General features: G+C 39.0%; 2 protein-coding genes across 4 annotated transcripts; both read left to right on the forward strand.

Moving 5' to 3' along the window:
* LOC103722415 (probable inactive ATP-dependent zinc metalloprotease FTSHI 3, chloroplastic) lies at positions 1 to 16,895 on the forward strand. 3 transcript variants are annotated; one of them, XM_026810523.2, is made up of 6 exons: positions 1 to 145; positions 241 to 1,318; positions 4,581 to 4,904; positions 4,992 to 5,292; positions 7,220 to 7,435; positions 16,815 to 16,895. In XM_026810523.2, the coding sequence occupies exons 2-5, from the start codon at positions 275 to 277 to the stop codon at positions 7,417 to 7,419; spliced, it is 1,869 nt and encodes a 622-aa protein (XP_026666324.1). In that variant the 5' UTR covers positions 1 to 145; positions 241 to 274; the 3' UTR covers positions 7,420 to 7,435; positions 16,815 to 16,895. The 3 variants fall into 3 exon arrangements, with proteins under 3 accessions (XP_026666324.1, XP_008811191.1, XP_008811189.1); XM_008812969.3 differs by lacking the exon at positions 16,815 to 16,895 and adding an exon at positions 10,725 to 11,050; XM_008812967.3 differs by lacking the exon at positions 16,815 to 16,895 and having other exon boundaries at positions 7,220 to 7,535.
* Positions 16,896 to 22,495: 5,600 nt separating this feature from the next.
* Positions 22,496 to 24,080, forward strand: LOC103722423. Its single transcript, XM_017846502.3, has 2 exons — positions 22,496 to 22,903; positions 22,998 to 24,080. Exons 1-2 carry the CDS (start codon positions 22,530 to 22,532, stop codon positions 23,830 to 23,832), a joined length of 1,209 nt encoding a protein of 402 aa, XP_017701991.2. The 5' UTR covers positions 22,496 to 22,529; the 3' UTR covers positions 23,833 to 24,080.
* The last annotated feature ends 2,601 nt before the right edge of the window (positions 24,081 to 26,681 follow it).

A 26,681-nucleotide genomic window follows, 5' to 3' on the forward strand; every position in this document is an offset into this window, starting at 1 on the left:
CGTCGGTGAAAACGATATAACTCGCACTGGATAAGCCTCGGAGATGTAAGAAAAAAAACGAGCCTCTCTCGTTGCTCCCTCCTTAATCCCAGGAGCGGAGTTGAAGGAGGGAAGCCCTGTTCCTGAGTCTCCATCCGAAACAAAGGTACGTAGACATCCTTCTCCCAAGATTTATTCACCAACGTTTGAGAGGTGATAAGAAACAAGAGGATTTCGTTCATAAGGGTTCTTGTGATTCAGATTAGGTTATTCATTTGGTTCTCAAGGGATATATATGGGGCCTATCTCGTTGATTGCTATCAATGGAGCTATGCGTCCTTATAGCTGTTCTTTAAAAGATCAGCCAATGCTCTTGTACAGTAATGGTTCCAGATTTAGAGTGCGAGTAGGCAAGCTCTTGCCTCTAGGGATGAAGCATAGGGATCTTTCTTCTTCCTATTCGCTTTCTTGTTTTAGTTCTCAATTGGATTCTTTACTGGGTTTTCGTAAGAAATCCCGAACTGGGATGCAGTTTGCTAAGCCAGTTGTTGCGAAGGTTGATGGAAATAGCAAAGAGAGCTGTACCTATTTGGGAATGAAAGGGAAGCAGAATTCAAGAAGGTGGTTTTCTCTGAGATTGCGCCCGAGGCTGCGGTTGCTTTCATATAGGTTGAAGAGAATTCCGATCAGGGAGTTGATAGAGGATGCCAAGACCATGTTGCACAGGAATTCGAAGAGGGTTACTTTGTCGACAACGGTTTCTTTTGCGCTAGCTGTGTGTTTCTTATTCTTGAAGTACACGGCGGTGCCTGCCTCAAAGGTTGTTCCATATTCTGATTTGATATTGAATCTTCAGAGCGGGCGTGTGTCGACTGTTCTTTTTGAGGAGAGTTCTCGCAGAATTTACTTTAACATGCGTAGTGATAGCTATGAGAGTTCAAAGTCGGTAGCGGAGGCATCATTGTCTGCTGATGTTGCATACGAGAGTGCATTGACATCGTCGGAGAGCACAGTGACTGCTGGTGGGAGGAGAGCTAGTTCTACTCCAAAGTGGCAGTACTCTACGAGAAAAATTGACCACGATGAGAACTATCTTCTTGGTTTGATGAGAGATAAAGGAACCATGTATAGCTCTGCTCCTCAGTCTATACTTACATCACTGAGGAACATTTTGATCACAGTGATTTCCCTATGGATACCATTGACTCCTCTAATGTGGCTGCTTTATCGGCAGCTTTCAGCCGCCAATAGCCCTGCAAAGAAGCGTCGCCCTAGTAACCAGAGGGTTAGTTTTGATGACGTGGAGGGCGTTGATGCAGCTAAGGATGAGCTTATGGAGGTAAGTTTTAGTTTTTTCTCCTCTCGGCTGAACATATTGTCTTAATTAACTTCTAAATTTAAGATCTGAAATTAGGAAGTTAAACTGTTAAAGGACTGATTGTACATAGAGCTCGAGTTTGGCCTTTTTGTTTGATAGATGCTAGCATGCATTGTATAAAGAACTAGCTAAGAATTGTTATACGCTTATTCCACACCTTTCCCATGCTCCATCCTGGATATAAAATAATGCCATAGCTAAACCACAAAATTTTTGGATTGCTTAATAATTAAATACACCCCACTCGTGCATGTATCTGTTGAATGTTACGTAGTGGAGACCACCCGCATATGTTGATTGGAAAAAGCATGGATGCATATGGTATCCAATTCTGCATTATGCTTTACAGTCAACAAGTTTTATGTTGCAGCTTAAGCTTGAACTAGCTGAACTACCACCAGGACAATGTAATTTTTTCTACCAATCTCATTATGACTTGAGCTATCTTGCACTTTCCCGTATTTGAAATCTGCACGTCTCACAAAAACTTCTGGCTGATTGTTAAGCAGCTGATACCATGTTATGCCATCTGCTTGTGAAATTCAGTTGGTTCTTTTCTCTTTCTTTCCTTTTTTTTTCTTGATGAGAAAGGTGGGAAACTCATGCAATCTATATTTTGTTTAGGCTACTTTGAAGATCAGGCTCTAGTTAACACATTGGATGGCTAAAAGATATCCTACTGCTATATTATTCTTTGTTCGGCCAACAATTACACAACCCCCCAAAACACAAAAAAAGGAAAAAGAAAAAGAAACAAAACTTTAAGTTATATTACCAAACGTTCGCCTCTAAACTTATTTTGCACACGTTCAGAGATCACTATCATGGTCAGTCTTGGTTACATAACTTCTAGCTCCCAGTGCCCAGAGGTGATGCCTGCTCGTTGGACATTGTTAAATCTTTCTTTCACCTTTGCAGTTCATAAGCTCGCATTTCTGTAATCCTAATTTTGGAAAAGTCATTACTGAATTCTGATTCAGATAAGGCTTAAGCTAGAAAAGACTTTTGGCTTGGATCATCGACATCCCTATCAAAGGTAAATTTTATTTAAACTTACTGTTAGAGGTCAGATATTGAAAGTTATTTAACACCTATATATGTAATTAAACATGACTCTATTGGTGCACTCCAGGGCACAATATACATTATGCCATAACATACTGATACAGTATTTCCAGTATATACCAGAATTGAACTAAATTTGTTTTTATAGATCTTTATGAACTATGCTATATTATAATGTGGTAGAATGATACAATACGATGTGACACTGGCTGATAATGGTTGCGAAATATCACATAAACCATTTAACCAAATCAACCCAAAGTCATATGTATTATCTGAGCAAATGTTGTTCCTTATGTTTTCCTTCAAATCATCCAATCTCTTGCAAGTTTCTTTTCCTTTTGCAACTTTCAGTTTGATATTATATCAGGCTATTTATGCTAATTTTAGCGTTGAACTTCATGAGATAGTGCTGTGCACATTATACGGCATTCTCATCGATAAATAAAATATTTGTTTAGTATGGTTCAGATTCAGGAAATGTCTTGGTATTCAAAGCTAGTTTTTTCTCATACAAACATAGCTATAGATAGCCAACATACAAGAGGAAGTATAGGCATATCATAACTCGTAGCTGTATGTGTGTTTTTACGGAATGCCAACTGTAGATATTGTGACATTGTACTGCACCTTAACTCACTCTTTTCAAGCTGGACAAGGTTTGACTCCATTCAAGTAGCAATAATCTCTTTTAGTAGCTCTTCACCTTGTTTGCAAGCTTCCACAACCATTTCCCTAGCACTATGTAGTGCTTTATTCTTTGATAATGTTTGAAGGTCAACACCATCTTCTGACTGAAATTTATCATTGACTTTAACCATGAACCATAACGTGCCATTTCTTGATTTAGTGCTGGTCTTCATAGATCATTAATTTTAACTCTAATATGCTAAGTCAAGGAGCTTTACCATTCGAAAGATGAAGCTAGGCTGGCAAGCATGGTGCAGTGAATGGGCTAGGTTGGGCCTAGACCCATGTGAGCTGGGTCCAAGGTTTGCTGTGCCGCTTGGTACGAGGCGTATTGTACTATACCAGAAGAAAATCGATACGAAACACACATTTAAGTCAGTACAAATTTTGTACCGCTTGTACCGAGGCGTACTACCCTATACCAAAGCGTATCGAGGTACATACTGGTTCGTACCGAAGCATACCAAGATGAAAATTGAGAAAAATAGTTAGAGAGTGATTTCGGCACAGAGGTGTACCATACCGTAGTGTACTGAACCGATAAGGTACTGATATTGTAATCGATACCAAGATTGTGGACCATGGTTGGGTCAGTCATGGCCTTGCTTGTAAATATTTTTTATAAGTTTAAATTGATTCTTACTCTGAGTCTGGCACCAAATCTTGAGCATATGTCAGTATCTGGCACATGATGCTGAGCCCCAGGTCCAATTCCAAACCCTATCTGTCCCTAATCCTAGGTCCTAACTGGTCAATCCTCTTAACTCCTATTTATGTTTCTAACATGTTTAGATCTGTTATTTTCCCACATTTTTGAGATCAAAATTTATGAAATTGTTAGTCATATATGACTCTTCTGCAACGAAGTTAGCTTTAAGGGGTTGCCCCACAATGGAAATGATTGGGCTTCATGACAGGTTGAAAAGGCTTTGTGAGGCCTCATGTTCTATGATAGAACATTAGAATGATGGATGGTGTCTTTTCCCATGCTTAGAAGGAATAGACAATTGGTAAAAAGCATCCTCCTTGCGAGTTACAATTTTTCTTCTTTATATAGCTTTAATCACCTTAAGAATATTTTTCTACAAACCTGGGAAAGCTTCTTTTCAATGCTGTGTTTACCCCCTTCAGCATGATTCCCATCCTGTTTCTTAGTGGAACTCCAACAAACAACTAATTAACCTTTCAAGTACCATGTAATCTAAGAGTTTTTCTATTATATGTCTGTGTTTTGGGTGGGTATGATACTTGTATGGATCTCTCTATAGGAATATAGTGTAATCTTGATAATTAATTGCAGTACAAGTTCAATAATTTTTAATCTAGGTGATTACTGTTTGTAGATAAGCTTATTTGATTCTTCAGATAGGAGATGGAAGAAACGTTAACTATGCTTATAGAAAAAACCTATTTTAACCTATTTTTTACATTCCTTGTCATCTTCTGATTAAATAACATTGTTTCATAGGTTGTTTGTTGCTTACAAGGATCAATAAACTATGACAAGCTTGGAGCAAAATTACCTAGAGGTGTGCTGCTTGTGGGTCCTCCAGGAACTGGAAAAACATTACTAGCCCGTGCAGTAGCTGGAGAAGCAGGAGTTCCATTCTTTTCAGTTTCTGCTAGCGAGTTTGTAGAATTGTTTGTTGGAAGAGGAGCAGCACGCATAAGAGACCTTTTTAATGTGGCAAAAAAATGTGCACCATCTATAGTATTTATTGATGAGCTGGATGCAGTGGGAGGGAAGCGTGGTAAAAGTTTTAATGATGAGCGAGATCAAACATTGAACCAGGCATCCCTTTTAAATTTCCAAACCTATTCTTTTACTTCTTTGACAATTCATTTCTGTAAACATGACTTGGTTTATGTATCTTTCCAGTTGCTGACAGAAATGGATGGATTTGAGTCAGACACCAAAGTGATTGTCATTGCAGCAACAAATAGGCCAGAAGCATTAGATCCAGCTCTCTGCCGACCTGGTCGGTTCTCAAGGAAAGTTCTTGTTGGACAACCAGATTTGGATGGGCGGAAAAAGATTCTTTCTGTCCATCTAAGGGGAATACCTCTGGAGGAGGAATCCCAGATTATTTGCAACCTTATTGCATCTCTCACCCCAGGCTTTGTTGGTGCTGATCTAGCCAACATTGTAAATGAGGCTGCTCTGCTAGCTGCTCGAAGAGGTGAGGTCGTGTGCTCTTTTAAAATCATCATTGAGTATATTGATTACCGTTTGAGTTATCATATGATTATTTTTCCAGATCATTTTTTTTTGATACCATCTTGTGGATACATTGCTAGAAGTTCTGAGGGAAAAACTGTAATTTGCTTTCATTCTTTCTAATATTGGTATGTTGTTATACCTTTATCCTCGCGTGGTTTTATTTGCCTGTGTTTTGGTCTTTGCTTGGTAGATGATGCAGGTGCAACAAAATATCTTTATGAAAGATGAGGAGAAAAAAATCACAGGAGAACACCAAGAATGAGATATTGATGAAATTTCGGCTGTCTTTCCTTGTTCATAATGGTTATAAACTGCACATTATGTGTATCATGAACCCAAATTGATGAATCTAACAAATTCTTTATTTTTGTTTATATATTTTGTATTTTTTTTAATGTTTGGTTCATATGAAGAGCTTCATCCATTATTGGTTCCTAGTTGTCGGACATGGTGGTGGGAATTTTTAGGGTTAAGAGGGGTCAAGTGGGGGAGAGGGAGAAGTTTTGGGAAGAGAGAAAGGAAGAGTGAGGTTGGGGAAGTTTGGTGGGTTGAGCCTCATCTGAACCCTAATATATTACTGGATCAAACTGATTTGAATTATCCTAGTGGGGTCACTGAACAGGAAGTTACCTACAAGATGTGGATGATCAGATTGGATTTGGATTGAATCTGGGTCCTGAGTAGATCGACATTATTATACCCGATTATTAGGAAGGCTATCAAAGCTGAATGTAAGGTTCATATCCAAGTCCAAGAGATCACATATAGCCACACTAAGTAGGAGCATGGGCATAGGACTAAATGGGTCATTTGTGAACAAGATTCATTTAATTGAAGCATTTGACGTGATAAACCACAATCTGTATTAGTTAGAAACTACATATTATTATGACCAAAAGAAATTTAAAGACTGGACAACTAGTGTGGGACAGGCCTGCAAAGAAGAGTTAGGCTGACTTTAATATGTCTTGAAAGTGCTAATATAAGATGGTTATGGTCTTAAAATATTTCTTATATTGTGCCTCTAGAAGTATTTTTCTTCTGACACTTCGAGCGGAAACTTGAATTGGATCATTTGAAGGATTAGAGGCCTTTTTGTTGTTGTTAAATAAATTCTCTCTTGTCCATTAAGATGAAGTCATGCTGTATTCCTCTCCTTGTACCTTTTGTTTATTTCTGACTGTTCCTTGTTAGTTTTGTTCTTAAAAAAAAGAAAAACTGGCTTCTTTGGTTATCTTTTCTTCTTCTTGGCTGACTGTACCCAAAATTCAACATCATATTTTATGATGTTAGAATGAGCTGAGGGGTATGATCACATGGAAGTGGGACTGCTCCTGATTGTAAGAGGCAACCTTGGTAATGGATGTGCTGATCTGGTTATCCTCCTGCTCTATATTAATAACTATCACCTACCTCAGCTAATGCCATCTGTGTGTAATATGAGAAAGGTGGAAATGTGAGGGGATATTTATGGGAGTTGAGAGGGAAACCCATCGGTAAAAGTGTTATAAATTTATATGGATAGGAAAACTATGCCATTTCATGGATACGGAAACATGCAAGGAGATGGAGATTCAAAAAATGAATCATACAGCTGAAACTAATAGTGCTATAACTTTGTTACTTGAGTGGAGCTGCATGCTAAATAGTAAACAGAAACTTCTCTAAGCCTGTCCATGGGTGACCTAGATTTTGTAATCTTTGGCTGACATATATAGTGCGTACATTGTGTGTGATCATTCATGTAATAGTTTTGTTGTGACATGGTGATTGTGCATAAGCTTCTTCATCTTTCTTGCTTTTACTGCCATCTCATTATTTTTTTGATATATTAAAATATTCACAAACTTTGTAGATGGCAAATCTGTAGCTTTCTTGATGTGCAGGTGGTGAGACTGTGACCCGAGAAGATGTAATGGAGGCAATTGAACGAGCTAAGTATGGAATTAATGACAGACGATTGACACCCAGTACACTAAGCAAGGGTCTTGGTAAATTGTTTCCATGGATGCCTTCTTTAGTGGGAAGGGATGGACCACGAGATGATGGTTTAGGAAATGTGATGGGCTACCAGGCTTTAAGCTAATGGTAATCATGTTGAGGTATGCTGGTGCTTTTAATGTTGAAGTATAACATGATGTTTCAGTTAAATTTTTCATTGCAGTTAAGAAATGTTGACGTACAAGCCATTGTCTCTGGGTTTTCATTGCCATTACATTATTAGGTCTCCTTAGAGCAGTTATGTGGTAAATCATATATAATTTAAAATATGAAGATGCAAGAAGCAAAACCATGTTAATTTGATCTTTATTAATTTTTTATACTTTGATGATGAGGGGCAAATATAATCCTGATTAGCTTAATAGCATACTTCCCAACTTTGAGCCAAGTTCTTTAATATATATACACCAAATGAAGGCTTTGCTTGCACAGAGCTATCCACTCGCCACAAAAGGTGTATAACCCATGGATTACTCAAATCAATGTATTAATTAAATCCTTCTCTCATTTTTATTATCCTTAATAAGGTGAAAGCCATGTATTGATTAAATCAACGTATTAATTAAAGTCATGTATTAATTACAGGATATGGAATGATGGTTTTTAACTGCTTGCTAGACGCTAATAAGTGATGAGATTTAAATCCTTCTCATATTCCACATTATCATTAATATGGTAACTGCTGTGTATTAACTAAATCAATGGGACAAGAGAGCTGATATTGAAAATGTAAACAAATAATTGCAGGTTATAGAATGATGGTTTTTAATTTGTTATATAAACATTATTACAATTAGAAAAGAATTTATGTAACAATTGAAATAAACGTATCAACCATTCATAATTTATTTAATACAATAGAATACTTATATATGACAGAAGAAAATATGTAAATGAATGTATTTAATTTATTTTGAAAATATATTTAATATCGTATATAACAATTATATGTTTATAATTTACTTTTAACTCAAACTCAATCTAGTCTACACATCTGTGTTCTTGAAATTTATTATAATGAATACTCTAGCCTACACTTATGTAATTTACTCCACGGCTTCAAGTAATAGTTGTTACAATGTTGTAATGGAGCCATAATGGTTTTGAAAAATCTATATAATATTTTAAATATAATTTATTGGACTGCTATATTATATTTCAGTAACAATTTGAAAACAAATAAAAAAAATCTTATTTATGCATCGCGTGGGTTAGATGCTAGTTTTAAATCTAATTTCTTTACTGTTGGTGATGTTTTCTAGATGTATGTATAATGTGATAAAGAAGAAACAAATCAAAACCCTTTCTGATTAGATCTTTACCCTTATGATTGTTGGAGGTTGTATTATGTGGATATTATAGGCAATGGTTATTTATGGAAAACCATCTGAAGAAGAATATGAAAGTCTTATGCTGCCATGATTAGAATCGTGAGATGAAAGGATCTATCTTTTCTACTTGACGTGTATTACTATTGTTTTTCTTCCTTTTTTTGATATAAGGGAGGCAATGCCTCCCAATTTTTGAAAGGAAGGAAAGAAAAAGTGGGGTTGGGGGGGAGAACAGATTGCCCAGGAGGCACGAAGTCACCAGCGAGCGGATCTTACACCAAAGTCTAGGGAAACATAAAACTTGCTGATTACATTAAATACACCAGCCAATCATCAGATATAGGGTAGACATTAGAACTGTAGTATGCGATGCCGATTTGTTTGAAAAATTCTGGCATTCCATTCCTTCCGACAGGTCCACAACAGTTCCTGCTGCTAGCTGATTGAAGGCAGGATGCATGTCCTTAGGAATGAAGCTAGGTCTCCAGCTTGTGCATGGTGCCTTGTAGAGCTTTGTTTTGGTCAACTATTTGATGGTCTACTGCCATGTATTGGCATCAAAAAAATTTTTCTGTCTTCTTCAGATGGATTATGCTTATATTTATTTATTTATTTATTGTGATGATGGAAGAAAAGGAGGGATAGGGGGCTGGTTGGTAGGATTACAGAGGCAGTAACCTTTTCTAACCAAGAAGTGCCTTGTGCCTGGCAGGACCGCTTGCTTCTAATAATCTGTTCAAAAAATATACCAAATCTCCAACATACCCATAAGATATTCATATGAGCATTCATCTTTGGATGCGCTAGTGAAACTTTAGCTCTTACTCATGAATGATCTGATCATTCAAATATAATTGTCCTATACAATAATGCAGTAGATGAAATTGACATCATGCAGTCTGCCAGCTACCAGTCACATACATATTGAGGCTGCATTACAAAGTTGAATGCTTTTGCTGAATGATCTGCACATGTTGTTAGAATATGAGTGCAGAGTCAAATCCTCAATACGAAATGTTGTTAGAATCTGTTCACCTTGCCATAAATCCGTTCCAGAAAAATTCAAGGCTCCTCCATATACTCTCAGGCTCCGGCGAGTTTCTGGCATTGCTAATTCATTGTTACTCCAATGACACTGATTCACAACTTTGCCCTCCCCAGTGAAGAGTTCGATGTTGAAGAGGATGAAATAAGTGAATGTTGAGGATGATGGCCTTATGGTTTTATAGGAAAAGTAATGAAATTTTCACGAACTTAGTAAGTAGATTAAATGAAGAAGACTTCAACAGTCCAACCCCGAGGTGAATGCGTGAATCAAGTTGTGATGAAGGTTAGTAAGGGAAGTCTATCATTCCCAGAAGAAGGTAAAGGAAGTCTATATGGGGAAATTAATCATCTTGAATAGGGTCTTGCATCTTCTTTGCTGGGTTTGTTATCTATTTGTGCATTGGGAGTCTCTCCAGGGAGATGATTTGGGTTGGCTTTTATTACAGGGAATACTCCTTGGCATAGATTTTGATGAGCAGAATGCTTAGCTAAGATAAAATTGCAGTGGACTCTTAATCTTTAAGAATGTTATTATTCGAATAATCTGTGTTTTCTTGCCATCGTAATCTGAAAAACAAATTTGAAGGACTCAATCGTGAAATAGACTGATTTTAAACATGCATAATATGTGATAAAATACAGGCAAAGATACGTGGCTTTCTCTTAATTGGAATCATATTAAATTATTAAGCATTGTTTAAAAACGGAAATTTCTTGTCCTCTCAATCTTTTACTAGTATCTTCTTTTCAAGACAAACTTTAGAGTAGGATCCAAGACACGTTATTTCCATTAAAAAACAATATATCTGAGACACATCGCACATCATTAATTCATTATTGGAAGTTTTGAATGTATAAAACCGTGAGCTACTCCTGCACTGAATAATTAAATTGATAATCTAAGGAAAGCGTAAGGGGTGACATCACTTGGATATCTCAACGTTTATTCCAAACTTTTTCTTGACATGAATTTAATTGCTGAGCACCATGATTTGATGGTGGAAGTTTTCAGGAAACGCGCTAACATGTTCCAAAGAGGAGGACAAGACAACAATGCTGCCTCCGCTGATGTGCAAACGATGTGAATCCAAAAGCTTTTGATCATAAAGACTAAGCAAGGGGAGATACATAGGTGCCCTCCCTGCTTGCTGAGGAGAGTCCTGGAGGGTCAATGTTTCAAAGCCTAAGAATTATATCTTAAGCGAGACGTTCTCATATATTTTATTCATTTAAGTCTTAGTATTCTTGCCAAATTAAAGACCAGATTCATTTAATTGTAACACAAGTATCATAAATCCAATCATAAATACTATAATCAATTCATGGTCAATTCAAATGGATCTGTATTGCAGTATTATCTAATCTATATATGTGATAGGCTGAGTTTGCTCTAATACTATTTATAACAAAATAGGATTTCATTCAAAAGACTAGGTAAATGGTGTTATCTAGATTTATAAGCCTTGTATAAATATCTAAGATCTAACTAGTATATAATTAATGTGGAACTAAATACATGCCATATGGCCCTTTTCATTCCTTGTGCTTGTAAGAGAGGAGCTTGAAAGATCAATTGAAGCATTCTGTGAGATGAGTTGCGAGCAATTTTAGAAAGAAGTATGCATGCGGAGAATATATAGTGAAGTGAAGTTCATGGAAGTGAATGCTAGTATTCAAATGAGAATAAATAAAATCATCTATTAGTGTGGGATCATACCATTAGGAGTATTCTAATATTCCATGTGCGTCATGTATGCTTATGTGTTATTTGCTATGCATGCCGGCGTTTACTAGATACTAGCTGTAGACCCATGCTTACATGGGATTTGGCATGCAAACACAGTTTGTGAATATTGTTAAGTTTTGATTTAGTTACAAAAAAATATTTTTTTATTATAAATAATAAGTTAGATGTTGCATGTATCGTTAACTAATGCTTGCATATGTAAACAACAACAACAAAAAAAAAAAAGAAAAATCTAATTCTTGCATAGTTATGGCCATGAGTAATCGCTTCATAGTAAATAGTCATAGAAAGAGAGGAATTTGTATATAGCAAATAAGAAATATATATTTACATACCATAATGCTTGCTGGCTATGTAAATTTTGAAGAGGTGGAACCCTTCTCATGACTATGGCGGCCATTTTATATTCCACTTCCTTAAACATTATTTGTTGTCGTCAATATCGAGAGTCTATTTATTAGTTCAAATATATAGGCAATGTACCTGACATAGAAGATAAAAAGAAAAAAACTGAAGAAGATGAAGAGGTTGGAGCATCTTAATTATTAGTTTTTTAATCCATTGATATGTGCCATTTTTAAAATTAGATTAACACCTACCCTTTTCTTAAGAATTGTTTGTTGAATCTATAATATATACTTGGCAATTGTACTTGCAATCTTAGTGACAAGATCAATTTTTATATTATATCATATAAAATTTTAAGGGGATCGTTCAATCTATGCTAAAATGAAGGTATTTGAAATTTTATTAGAAAAGATTAATAGGTGGCTTTATCTTAAGATATTTTTATATTTGGGGATTCTTAATTTTTTCAAAATTACTTGCATGGGAAATTTTATTAGAAAAGATTAATAGGTGGCTTTATCTTAAGATATTTTTATACTGAGTAGATGGCAAGCTTTGAAAATTTTGATTTGGGATGTTCATACATGAAATTACATATTTCAACTGGGATTTGGGATGGGCGATCTCATAAATTTAACAATTTATCATTACCCATTAGTCTTATATAAAATCAGTCAAATAATGATCATTATTTATAATATTATAAATATAGCATTCATCAGTCTTACATAAAATCTGTCAAAAGGGATTTATCATTATTTATAATATTATATAAGTTGAGGAAGATGAAGAGGCTGGAGGTGGGATTTATCATCATTTAATAGGTGGCTTTGCTATGTACATTTGGCAACATTATATGCAACCTCTCCTCAAAGACCAACTTTTATATATATATATATATATATATATATATATATTCCCCCCTCAAGGAATTGGATAATATTTGGCAATAGAAGAAAAATCCTCTTATCCTTGCCATGCTCGCATACTCAATCACAATCAAAATTATAGAATTAATTAATACATAATACGGTGTGCAGACTTTGTCATCAAATTCTACTTTGAGAAAACGAATTCAAACAAGCTCGTATAACCAGATTTATTAAAATAATTAACGCATAACCTAAGGAAACTTTGTGGAACGGCAATATGATAGCCTTTTTTTATTTATTTTGAAAAGAAAGTAGAGGGAGAATGAAGCTTCCCCCTATTTATTAATAGAATAAGTTATGCATGAAAGGTGGTTATGTACAAAGGAAAGAAGGAAACAGAGCCACCAACAAAGTTCACCCTGGGGGGGGGGGGGGGGGGGGGGGGGGGTTACGTGCCAAGGTCACAAGGCCATTCCATAACCTCTGATAACAATCTAGTTTTTTCCTAGATGACAAAGTGCTGCCAACCGTACAGTTTGCAATGCTTTTTGAGTTGCGTAAAGAGAGGTCTTTTTGGTGAAGATTTTTGCATTTTATTTTTCCAGATTGTCCAACATAGAGATATACTAAATTGGTCTCCTGCTTTCCTCAATGAAGGCTAAATCTTTCGTTGCCTCCAACTGGTCCAAGGATCATGCATGTTTGAAGGCCATCTTGTAAGTTTTAATTGAATTTTGATGGAGTTCCACAAACTATGGGCCAAGGGGCATTTGGTAAATAAACGAGAAACAAACTCCTTTGAGCTACCTATAAGACAATCTTGACTAAGCTAACTTTTTCTTAGCCAACACTTCTCTGGTGTGGAGTTTGATCAGCAAAGAAAGCCAAAGAAATATCTTGACCTTTTCTAGGGTAAATGAGGCCGCCATTGTTGACGAACTTGTAATAGGACAAGACATCATTCTGAGTAAGCTTCCAGGTGGGTGCACAATCTTGACTTTCTAACTTTTCTTAGCCAGCACTTCTCTGATGTGGGGTTTGTTAAGCAAGGAAAGCCAAAGAAATATCTCGACGTTTTCGAGGGTAGTTGCCTCCCATATGAATTTATAATATAGGCAAATGATGCGGCCATTGTTGACGACCTTGTAATAGGAATTAATTGAGAAGACATCATTCTGAGTAAGCTTCCAGGTGGGTACATCGGCAAATCTCAATGATTTGAGATAGGAAAGAATGCCCAGAAGTGTCTACTAACCCAGCTTGCAGCCTAGTCAATGGTGGGCCTCTAAGCTTAATTTTCTAATTGAGGGACCGAGAGATAACTGAACAATTTGGCTTTAAGCCCCTGGACAAAAGGTCATCAAAGAGAGACGCAAGTAGCACTCTACATACCCAAGTGTCCTCTCAAACTCATATGATAGCCATTTAGATATCCTGACCTCTATAAACATTTTTTTCACAAAAAAAATGGTGAACTTTATTCAAACCTGAGGAAACTTCCTCTCTCTTTTGAATGATAATGGGAGGCAAACGCCCCCCAGATTTTCTAAGAGACAGAAGAAAAGAATGTACGGAGTAGGCTAAGCTCCAGAAATAGCTGAGATTAAGTACAACGGTAACTCGCCTTTTGACATGAAACAAAAAAAGAGAACAGCAAACAAAATTCAAGTCTTCCGGAGACACAGAACGGAGCTCCTGGCAAGATAATAAAAGAACCGAAGATAAAGTGGGAACTGAAGCCGCTGGGTGGTGGTAAACACTTATGAGGGATTCAGGATGTAGGGTACGTGCCTCCGTTCCCGTTCTGCATGCCGTGCCGATCGATTCAATTCAGCTACCACCATCACAGTACAGTCTCTTTGATAGCATTTCATCCAAAAATCCATTGAAGGCTAACTACCAGTGGATAGGTGGAGAAGCGTCTTCAGGCAATTCGAGGCCATGTCATGGGCATCCGAGAGAGTGGCACTGCAAAGATGAAACATACTCTGAAGATTTCTGAAGGATAGGATTCTGCTATGGGGATCGAGGGGATCCACGGTCTCGGGCATCCTGTCAGGGGGATGCGATTGCTTCTCGACATTTGCCCTCTCTTAGGTGAATGCGCTGCCTTTCGGGCTACCCATGTCTTCAGAAAGGGCAACAACACGGCGGATTGGGAGACATCCTATGCGTCTCATCACTCCGGAGACTTTATTTGGAAAAACCACATCTCTGCTTTGTCTTCTTTGCATTTTTTTCTATTATCTGACTCTTTAGCTGCACTTGTATCCGTTGTGTGTGATCTGCCGATGTACCAAAAAAAAAAGAAAAAAAAAAAGATAGAGTACACAGAGTAGTTTTTTCTGAGGAATATCCTAGCACTCCGTTCTCGCCACACCCCCCAGCAAATAGCTGCAATCAGTTGGTCACCCACTTTTCTGAATGCTGGATTGAGTCTTTTGCGTCGCCACCCGGTCCAAAGATCAAAAAAATTTCGAGGCCAGCCCCTGATGATATTCAGCCGCAGTTTAATGGCAATCCAAATGCTACGGGTGAAGGGACACTTGGTGAAGAGGTGAGTGACAGTTTCATTTCTGGATCCACAAAGAATGCACCCGACTTGCAGATCATGCTTTCCTGGCCGATACCTCTCCAGTATGAATTAAGTTTGTTGCATAGAGCTAGCCATAGAAAAACTCACTCTTTCCTGGCCCGACAGCAGCCGGCCGAACGAAAGAAGGGACCACTAGTGACAATTACATAGCTTCCTCCAAATTATCGATAGAATCAACAATATTCTCCTCTTCTAGGTTAGTTGATACACTTAGAAAAAATTATACTATTGGTCGCCGGGTGTGGCACACGACTGGCACCGCCATGGGCTGCCGACCATAGGGTGTCGCCGGCCGTGGACTGCCTGCTGCCGAGCACCCTCCCCCCTTCCCATCGGGAAGAAGGAAGAAGAGAGAGAGAAAAGGAGTTTTATTTGGTCTTATCTTTCCTTGTTCCTTATTTTTTTCTCTCTCCTCTCCCTAGTCTCTCTCTTCCTACTGGATTTTCTCTCTCTAGCTTGATCCAGGGAGATCATGGTTTGAGGACTGCTGGATAGTCCTAGGGTGCTAGATACTGGTGGACCCTTTAGAGGCTTCTGAATTATCGGATATCTCAAATAATTTTTGATGTTGACCTGGATTTGTAGGAGAACAATTTTTTGGGCAAGAAGACATTAGGCAAGGTTTTGCATACCCCTATTTGTAGATCATGGTGTGGACAAGTGATTGGTTTGTCTGGGTTGTCAGCAAAGAGGTAATAATCTTTATACGCCAACCTGCATGATATAAATATTTTTGTACCTATATATGTATGATATGCTATAATCCAGATAAGTAAGAAGCAAAAATAGTTCTATATTAATTTGTATTCTAATTGTATTTGCTTATAATTGGTATTATGATGGATGTATGTATGCGTATAACCTACACTAGTATAATCGGATTTATGGATGTGGTGCTCTAAACTAACCTTGTTACACTGGTTCGCCCTGTCATGGGCGGAAAATATGACTATGGTTAGTCTAAAGCTAGAAATAAAAATGGATTGATGTGTGGTTATGAACTGATTAAATGAACATGGACTTTGGTCCGTCTCATTATCATTGGTTTGCTTCATCATAGGCTCTAAGTATGATACTATTGGTTTGCCCGTCACAAGCTCTAAGTGTGACACTGTTGGTTTGCCCGTCACAGGCTCTAAGTGTGACACTATCGATTTACCCCATCACAAGCTCTAAGTGTGACACTATTGGTTTGCTCTCATGGGCTGAAAATGTGACCAAAATTTGGCCCAAAGACCGAAAGATAATTGATCCTGATCAAGTTAATAAGGAACGGAATGGAAAGCATTGAAAACACTAATAAAGATTATGAGATATCGTATGATATAACACTCTTGAGTGGCTAGATTTATATTAGTATCCGATGTGCATATTTATACTGATTATTCGAGCACTATTGATAGTCGGTTTGTGATTTTATGATATGTGCAATAATTTCTTATGATTTTCAAACTTATATTATTATTCTGTTGATGCGAATGTGTGGAGATTCTTACTGGGCTATAAAGCTCACCACCAATTCTTCTTTTTCTTTTTCAGAGTCGCAGGATGCATAAACTTGAACGAGATGGGCGCAGAGTTCGAGTGTCAGAGTCATCAGTTAGTTAGATATTTTGATATCGATGAACATTGAAGTTCTTGTAATTGAACCAATTTGATTATCTGGACATATTGGATTTATCTATTTGAATTAATTAATTAATTATGAAATTATTGGATTTTGTTCATCTTAGGCCTTGCATGAACTTTTGGTCACTGCTCTAGGGCTCATGCGGTCGTGTCACGTGCCGGATCCGGGTGCTAGTTTTGGGGTGTGACAATTTTAAAGTTGAGTGAGTTGGAAATTGGCACTTTTATACTGTCATTGGAACTCTTTTTTCTGAGTTTCTACTCTTCTCCAACTCTTTTCTGGTCTAAGCCTCTTCCTGTAACATTTTATTATGTACTTATTTCAGGCTCTTTGTAGCTAAATCGCTCTCTTCTCAAGGAGACCATGTTTCTTCTTGCTTTGCCATCTTTCAAAATATATTACTAGTGCGCTTCATCTATTCTATATTGTTTTTATTAGGTTGGCACACTACAGCAAAAAGAGGCGTTGGCAATGCTTTATATGGTCTTTACTGATGCTTATAAGTATCGGTAATTTTCTTTTCGATACTTCTAAAAGTGTCTCCAAAGCGTCGCTTATGTTAAAGTGGAGAACTAAATTGCCAATGCTTTTGGAAAGCGTTGGCAAAAATGGAAAGCTTTGTCGATGCTTTAAAGTGTCAGCAATAATAATTCTAACGACGCTTTAAAGTATTGTTAGAATTATTTTTTAAAAAAAATATTAAAGAAACCCTTTTTTTTTGGGGGGGGTGGTGTTCTGTAGAGAAAGATTAACATGAAATACGTTCTCCATTACTGGTTCTTCTAATTACAACAACATGATTCTGCTTCTAATAGTATAAGAACAACAACATAGAAACAACAACAAATGCTCAATTTATTGATTTTTTTTACGAATTACAATAGAAAATCTATTACAATAGGAATAGAAAGCATAAATGCAAATTACAAATTACAAATTACAGTAGAAATGGAAGCATCCCTGGGCCTTCATCTTCATCTTCATCTTGGTCTTCATCTTCTTCCTTTTCGAATCCCTGAAAACCCAGCTGCCAGCGAAAAGGATGAGAAGAAAAACCCAGACAACCAACCTTCTCTACACTAATCCAAGAAAGAAAAAATCCCACATTCTCGAGTCATTCTGGATTGGAACCCTATGGAATCAAAATCACTTGCCAGATCCATGCGATCAAGTAACAATTTAGGCCAAAAAATCCCATCTCATCTTTTTTTTTTAAATTCCCTCTCCTCTTTCAATCGAACACCAAATAGATCTAACAAACACCGAAAACCAAACGGAAAAAAAAATCTTACCGGAGATTTGAGGCTGAGGCCTGCGATCAAGTGGACCACCTTGAGTTGAACCCTAGGGGTTGGAGGCGAACGATGAATGAAGAGAGCAGGAGAGAGATGTAGCGATGGCGGGGACCTCTGATCCTTGAATTCTTCTGTTATTTTAACCCCTTGCCTCCTTCTAGAAGAGAGATCGTGGATTGAGGCCGATGGGGAGATGATGGGTCGGAGTGCCCTAGAGCACCCTTCTCGATGGCGCAGGGTTGTCCCCATTGAGGGAGGGAGGGCATGAAGGGGCAGAGGGCGCTGGGATGATGGTGGTCGGGTGAGGGTTAGGGTTTGTTCTTCGCGCGTGCGCGCGAGAGAGAGAAGGGTTGGGATCAGGAAGGAAAAAGGGAGGGTGTTGGCTTTATTGCTATTTTTGTCTATTAGGCCTCCGACGTCGCTTTAAAGCGTCGTTTTTGGGGAAGATTAGCCAATGATTAAGCCTCTGACGATGCTTTATAAAGCGCCGTCTTGGGAAAAGATTAGGCCGGAGATAATTAGGCCTCCGATGACACTTTTAAAAGCATCGCATTAGCTCACTCACTATGGCTTCTCACGATGCTTTCTAAAGCGTCGTCTTGGGTAAAAAATGTTAGGAGGGTTTCCGACGATGCTTTTAAGCATCGTCAGATTGTGACGACATTTATAAGCGTCGTCTAATCTGAATTTCTTCCGACACTATTAAAAAGCGTCGGTAAATTTTGGCGCGGTGCCCAAATTGCCGATGCTTGTTTCTTGTGTTGGCGGGTAAGAGTCGGGAAAACTCACTTTTGCTGTTGTGGCAGGTGTAGGTGCTGAAGCTGGTAGGAAACACTGCAATGGACAACAGAAACACGCATCATTCAAAGGTAAGTTCTGCTGGCCACGAGGAACTTTGGCAAACTCCAAAATAGGTGATCATGCAAAATGACAGTGCATTATCCAAAATCCACCAGGAACTAATCCCTGAGAATACCAGCTTGTTAGAGCTCAAGCCCAAGTCTCCCAATATGACCTGCAACTGACGAACCATTTCAGCGTTTCACCATTGGCCATGGTTCTGGCTGATGCACTCATAACATTGGAGGTGTTCTGGTTCTGCTTCTTATTTTTTTTGGGTATCCCTATCCTTTGTGCATTAGTGCTCTGTTTTGGAAACCGCAACAGTGGGTTTTTATTTGGTTCTGCAGGGCTGATTTTGATTTGTAGGTAATCTAAGATACCCATCTGATGATTGTTCTTGGATCATCTTTCTCATCTTTCTTTCAGTTGTTTTGAATGATTCAAATTTTGTTCATCCTTGACTTCGTTTATTGGCTGGGCTCAGGTCAGCTTTATTTAACTGTTGCAATTGTATCCAACAACTATCAAAGAATCTCTTTCAAGGATAATGTGTTGCTTTCAGAATTTTTGTAGCATATAACAAACCTTCGCATACTGCACGAAGTTCTACCATAGAGACTGTAGTATCAACCAATCTAACTCCATCTGCTGCAACCAAAGCTCCACTTGTGTTCCTGACAATATAACTAGCTTCATCCCAATCACCTCCATTCAGAACACTACCATCAAAATTAATCTTGAGTAAACTAGAGAGTGGTGACTCCTAAGTGAAATAAATCCTCTAAGGAGGTGCAGAACCTACAAACAAAGAGCCACAGTTTTTCCAGCCATCAAGGCCTGGGTAGTAACATTAATGTATTCCCATGCCTGGGTAGAAGCTATATAAGATATTAAAATTTCCTCTAATTGCTGGCTATCTCTACCTGATCTCTCTAATAATATGTAGAAAATCCTCCAAACAAAGTATAGATATGGTTGAAGCATTAGAGATCGGGGCCATTCTCCAAATCTAGGTCGTCCATATGCAGTGCAAAGCAACACGAGAATTGGATTCCTCTCCAAGTCATGGTATATATAGGTCAAAGTGATTAGGAAATTTTCATAGCCAATCAAAGTATCTATGCTGAGCAGCTAATGGGTGTGGAAGACTTTCATTTCTTTCTTTTTCCGAGGGGAAAGGAGACAAATGGGCAGTCATCCGTACTAGTCACCTGAAATTTTTACTAATGAAGAAGCAAAGGTTTAATATGCAATCTAGGGTGACTAAGGAAAGAATTTACATGATAAGAGTAGAAGATAGAAACCCAATGAGCCTGCAGAAGTCTCATAAATATAACTCAAAATAGAAAGCACAGCAAGGAGAAGAAATAAAGAGACTCCGAGAGTGCCCATTCAACTAGCTCATGCAGCATAAGAGGATCCTGGGATCATTACGCTGCTGAATTTTTCCATTATTATCTCCTTTTGTAAGACCGCAGTGAAAGACACAGCAAAGTAGCAGGGCTTCTTGTGAGAACCCGTGCAGGCATGTGTTTAGTCCCACATCGGTTATTCGTTGGGTAGATCTTAGGTACTTATACGGAATCAAGTAATCCAAATAATACATTTCGTCTAGCCATTTAAGTTGTTACAAACAGTAACAGAGCGAACTCGGTCCATAGTTCTGAGTTGTTACACTTCTTCTCATTCAGAGAGAGACAAATAATCAGAATCCAGCAACAGCACAAAAAAGGCATCGTTCATGCTCATCTGAAGAAGAAACACCTGATCCTATAATCTTGTTGATATATTCCCATAGTTTGTCAAACCCAAGAATGGTCTTATGATCAAAAAGAATAGACCAGTTGTTAACCAATTAAGTTAATAGGAGAAAAAAAAGTGGATGGTTCCCTCAAACAAAAAAAGAGGATGATGGGAGCGTTGCATTGACTTCTGGTTTCAGGCGTATCAATAAAGTAAGAACCAAATGGGAATAAATAAAATTTACCATCTGGATTATTCCAATATCCCATGCGGGTCATGTTTGTTTATACGGTATTTCCTATGTAAGTCAATGCGGATTTTTTCTATGATATAGCTGGTTTTATTATATGGCATGGAGGTATACTCTCTTTTTTTTTTTGATAAAAATGGCCTTTCATATAGCTCTTACGTGGGTACAGCCTGCCAAGTCAGAGAAAATAAAATGATGCAACGAAGAAGAAAGCCTAGTGGCACAAGTCTAGATAAACTCTAGTCCAGAGTACCGAGCAACGTAGGAGGCAACCAAGTCTGCTGCTCTGTTTGCCTCCCGATACACATGCGCTGCCTGAAATGATACCATCTCTCCGACCAGTCTGCGAGTCTCACTCATCAATGGGTGGCAATTCCCATATCGATCCACTTCTTGTATCCAATCAATCACTATCGATGAGTCCCCCTCGAGATGTACCCTGTCTGTACCAAGCACCCGCCTTGCATAAGAGATACCCTTCCATGCTGCCCGGAGCTCCGTCTCAATGACAGTCGAACCGGGAGTATGCCGACTTCCCGCCACCACCAGTGTGCCACAGTGGTCTCTAATCACAAACCCCAATCCTCCATGTGCTCCATCCGCCGACACGCCACCATGAAAGTTCACTTTGAGATGACCAAGGGATGGGGGCACCCAAAAGAAAAGGGCAAACCTGGGCACTATAATAGCGGAACGGGTGTCCCAGATGTCTCTTATCATCTCAGAGGAACTAGATGCAGCAGCTGTGGTGATCTCCGCCGCATGATGAAAGGCCCTGTCAACCATTGTCCACGGAGCCAACACCCTGCTTTCGAAGAGTCGGGCATTCCTGTCCAACTATATGTGGTAAGCGAGATACACCCTCCTGATCCCCTCCTCAACTGTGTCTGGTCTCCTCATGGACTCTCTCAAGTAATGCAACAGATCCTCCACTGACTGTGGGTAGGGCATAGAAGACCTCTTCCAAATCTGTATAGCCCTGGGGCATCTAAGGATGACATGGGTGGTGGTCTCCTCAATATCCGGGCAGGTCTCACAATGCGGGGCGACCTGAACTCCACGTCCAGCTAACATCCTCCAAGGATTTGGATAATTTTTGGTCAAAGAATTAAAATGCTTTGGGCCCTGCCTTGTCATTATATTCAATCATCTTCAAAATTATAAAAATAACTAATGCACAAAACTTTGCGACCAGACTCTGCTTAGAAAAAGATAGAAAAGGCAACGTGTTCAAACAAGCTCGTAGATCCAGAATTATTAAAATAATTAACATATAACCTTAAGAAACCTCGGCGGACGGCAACGTGATAGCCACCTAGGCATCCTGACCTCTATATATGAATTAAAAAGAATTCAACTTTCAAACCTGCGGAAGCTTCCTCCAAAACTCACGAAGTTGAAGCTTCCAAGTAACATCAATTTAAGAGGGAGCCGGAGAGAAAAAAAATAAAAAAAAAGACTCTTGAGTGGCTATATAGGGTTTTAACTTTTCAATGACCTGCAAGGCTGTAAACGGAGGCAAAAGGCGAAGAGAAAAAATGTATGCCGCAAGGCTACTTTCGGTCTTCAAGAACTCCCCCGATGCCGGCCTCCAACCGCCACCCGAGGGTCCGAACTCAGGCTATCTTGTTCTTCAGGATGAAGGGCCGGAAATGGCTGAGCCAACATGCTGTTGGGGCTTGTGCAAAGATACACGAGTCCGGGATCTCCCGTTCCCCCAGAACAGGATCCTCACCATCGAATACACGGAGTCAAATGGACAGAGCACTTGGACTTACACAGAAGTAGTTATCTTCGTCCCGGTTATGGATCAACCACTCTCATCAAATCGTTACTACGTCATCCTTGTTAAAGGAAAGCATAAGGGGTACCATCATTTATATTTTCTCAACTTTTATTCCAAACTTCTTCTTGACATGAATTCCAGTTTCTAAACACAATGATGCAATGAAATTTTGCAGGAAGGCGTTAACATGCTCAAAAGAGGAGGACAAGACAACATGCTGCTTCTGCCGCTGTGTAAAGGATGTGAAACCGAAGCCTTTTGATCATAGGAACATCTACCAACAAATGGAGATCGTGGGCAAGAAAGGTTCCTTCACTGCCAAGTCCGTAGCTTCTGATGGGTACCCTCCCTGGTTGCTGAGAAGAAAGTATTGGAAGGTCTATGCTTCGAAGCCTAATAATTATAGCTTAAGCGAGGCTTCTGGAAGGAACAAATCCATGCAGGCACGACCGCCCGAATTGCACTTCACAATATCTGCCATGAACTCTCCTAAGATAGCTGTCGGGAAATGGTACATTCCTTTTGTGTTTGTGAAGGAAAACGGGAGCTTCGAAGAACAAATGAAGCTTTCTATGTTCTACGAGATGAGTTTAGAGCAATACTGGGAAGAGGTATACACATGCGAGAATTTGTACGGCGAAAGGAAGGTTGTGGAAGTGAATTCTAGTGTTCGGGCGGAAATGGTTTTGTTGAATGGTAGGGAAGCCAAGCAAGATGTTGACCGGGGTGTTGATGGAGTGCTGTGGTTTAAGCCTCTCGACTCCATGGAAGGAGGGATAGGGTTGAGTTCGGCGATATGGGAGAGGATGAGGTGGGAGGAGAATAGGGAAGGATGGGTTGCTGGTGAGGAGAAGGTAGAGAGGGTGGAGGAATATGGAGGGGTGAATGGGTGGAGGAAGTTTGGTTGTTATGTGTTGGTGGAGAGATTTGCTTTGAAGAGGATGGATGGGAGCTTGGCCTTAATCTTTGATTTCAGACACACCAACAAAATTAGGACCAAGTGGGAGTGAGTCTTTTTGATCCCTTACAATCCAGGCCTACTACCTGAGCATTCCTGGTTCTTACTATTAGAACTATTTCTTCTTTGTTTTCTATGCTAGGTATTGTTTAATAACATGAACCGGTGGTCCAAAATCCAGTGCAATACGGTCTTTCATTTGGTATTTGGTGTTTCAGTTGCATGTAAAAATGATCTGGCTTGCTGCTTGTGTTATTGGTGCTTGAAAGTGTAATGGTATACAGATAGTGGTTTGATCAATATTACCTGGTTCTATTGCTTCGCTCGGTGGTTTGTGTTTATAATTCAAAATTTGCTATTGACCAACAAAATTGATTCCCTGGAGATGGGCTTTAAAAATACAATTTGAATATGCCTCAAGTCATTTTTTTGGATTCAATCTTTGGGTTACTCCAAATTTAAACGGGGCATCTATTATTATATGTTAAAATCTTTTTGGACCTGGGCACGTTTGACTATGGGCAGGCCTTGGTCCTATACATGAATTTATTAAACTAAAGTGAGGCTATGACCATCTAATCGGAACTCAGGCTTAATCTAGATTTTGGCATGGAGGCTCAAAGATGGATTTGTTAATGTTTTCAAATAATCACTTTGTTATATCAGGGCAATTCTCGCTATATTTGCATGAATGATTCTGTTTGTATTTCAAAGTGGATTTTGCAGAAAAATATATTCTATAATCAATTTTGCAAGAAAGGAACAGATTTTTTTCAGTCCCATCCAGATTTAACCTGTCCAAGACCAAATTACATCTTCTATATGCAACAACGTATATTCTCAAAATGGTCGCCAAAATATGCTATGCCAGGAATCATGCTCATCTCAATGAGGTAAGCTTGACAAGGTGTGGGAGGCTGTTGGGGAAAGGAGAAGCAGTGATAATAATGTTGAGGTGGGCCTTATGGGCAAGGTTGACATCCTAGATTATAGAAGAGATGAGAGAGGTCGAATATATGTGACAGCCCACAAGGGCAGGGGAGGGATGGCGATGTTTGTGAAGGAGCTGGAGTGGTAAGATTGGCAGAGAAAGGGGAGGCAAGTGGTGCTCTTATAGTTCGGGAAAGGGAAAGAGGAGTTGGATAATGTGATGAGCGGGGACTGGGAGAAGGGTTTTGATGGGCATAGTGGATGTTGGGTTGACGAAGAGGCCACAGTATCTACGAGGAGGTACGTGTGGTAGCGACTCGGGTAGGGGAACACAAAGATGTGGAGGTGGACACATCATTTGCCCTGATACACATATGTACATGAAATATATCATAATCAATACATAATTTATGTGTTGTAGACTAGATACAATTAATACTCTAGTTCACATTTTACTCAGTATCTAATACACATAATATGCTACTTGATATACACTTATATTTTTTTGTCAAACTAATTCTAGTCCTTATTGCATATTTTATTGTTATCACAATTATGTTCATTGCCTAGTCCTCCTATGCAAACTAAATGAACTAGTATGGGATATATATATATTATTAATATATATATATATATATTAATAATATATATATATATTAATAATATAAAACTACGGTATGAAGATGCTTAATTTTTATCATTCAATATTACAATACCTCCTCATATTCCTAGGCAGCATTGAATGACGAAGGCCACACTAGTAACTTCTCCAAAATCTAGATGTAGTTTCTTGTTAAGGCTAAGAATGATGTACCAGTGAGGGGTCCTCAAAATTTCACCATGATATCAATTACAAAAGAATCAATCTCAAAAAATGCAGAGAAAAAGAAGATACTGAAAAGAGGATCTTGACTAAGAGAAAACTGCCCTCGGATGCAGAAGTGCCAATGATCTCAGTCGCATGCAGAAGCGTTCTGTTTGCTACCACCCTTGGATGATATCGACCGTCCTCGAATACTTGGGCATTCCGGTCCAACCAACAGTGGTAGGCCAAGTAAGCCGCATAGGTCCCTCTTTTCTCAAGCTCGGGTCTCCGCACCAACGCCTCTAAGAAGCAAAGGAGCTCCTCAATGGATGTCCACCCCCACCCTTGGCCAACCGCGGCGCACTCCCAGACCTTCCTAGCCCTCGGACATTTGATAAGAGCATAGTAACTGGACTCCTTCGTCTCCGGGTACGCCACACACTCTAATGGAATCCTCATCCCCCGACTCACTAGCACGCCTCTAATCGGCAGACATTCCCATGCCACCTTCCAGAGAAATAGGACAATACGGTGGTGAATGTGCATCCTCTATATCCATCCTCCATCGATCTGCCGTACCCGAGGCCTAACAACTATCTCAGAGATGTCCCGGGTCTACACTACTGATCTCCCGGTCATGCCCTATACTCTCTTGTCCCCTATCTCCCCATCATCGATCACCAGGGACAGAACCCGCTCAACAAGCTGCTCCCAAACATTCGCCTGATTACGGGGGTGAATGCGCATCCTCTACAGAATCAACCAATCTAACTCCAATCTGCTGCAACAAAAGCTCCACTTGTGTTCCTTATAATAAAACTAGCTCCATCCCAATCACCTCTAATCAGAACACTATCATCAAAATTAATCTTGAGTAAACTAGAGAGTGGTGGCTCCTTAGTGAAATAAATCCTCTAAGGAAGTGCAGAACCTACAAACAAAGAGCCACAGTTTTTCCAGCTATCAAGGCCTGGGTAGTAACATTAATGTATTCCTATGCCTAGGTAGAAGCTATATAAGATATTAAAATTGCCTCTAATTGCTGGCTATCTCTACCTGATCTCTCTCTAATAATATGTCGAAAATCCTCCAAAGAAAGTATAGATATAGTTGAAGCATTAGAGACCGGGGCCCTTCTCCAAATCTAGGTCGTCCATATGCAGTGC

The sequence above is a fragment of the Phoenix dactylifera genome, chromosome 1, assembly GCF_009389715.1.
Source record: "Phoenix dactylifera cultivar Barhee BC4 chromosome 1, palm_55x_up_171113_PBpolish2nd_filt_p, whole genome shotgun sequence".
In the NCBI taxonomy this organism is placed as follows: Eukaryota; Viridiplantae; Streptophyta; class Magnoliopsida; order Arecales; family Arecaceae; genus Phoenix; species Phoenix dactylifera.

What these genes read in the sequence shown, in the direction of transcription:
- LOC103722415 (XM_026810523.2), top strand. Translation starts at nt 275, where the DNA reads ATGGGGCCTATCTCGTTGATTGCTATCAATGGAGCTATGCGTCCTTAT. An exon ending in CTAAGGATGAGCTTATGGAG is followed by an intron (nt 1,319 to 4,580) that starts GTAAGTTTTAGT and finishes ATTGTTTCATAG; the next exon opens with GTTGTTTGTTGCTTACAAGG. An exon ending in TCTGCTAGCTGCTCGAAGAG is followed by an intron (nt 5,293 to 7,219) that starts GTGAGGTCGTGT and finishes CTTGATGTGCAG; the next exon opens with GTGGTGAGACTGTGACCCGA.
- LOC103722423 (XM_017846502.3), top strand. Translation starts at nt 22,530, where the DNA reads ATGACCTGCAAGGCTGTAAACGGAGGCAAAAGGCGAAGAGAAAAAATG. An exon ending in GTTAAAGGAAAGCATAAGGG is followed by an intron (nt 22,904 to 22,997) that starts GTACCATCATTT and finishes GAAATTTTGCAG; the next exon opens with GAAGGCGTTAACATGCTCAA.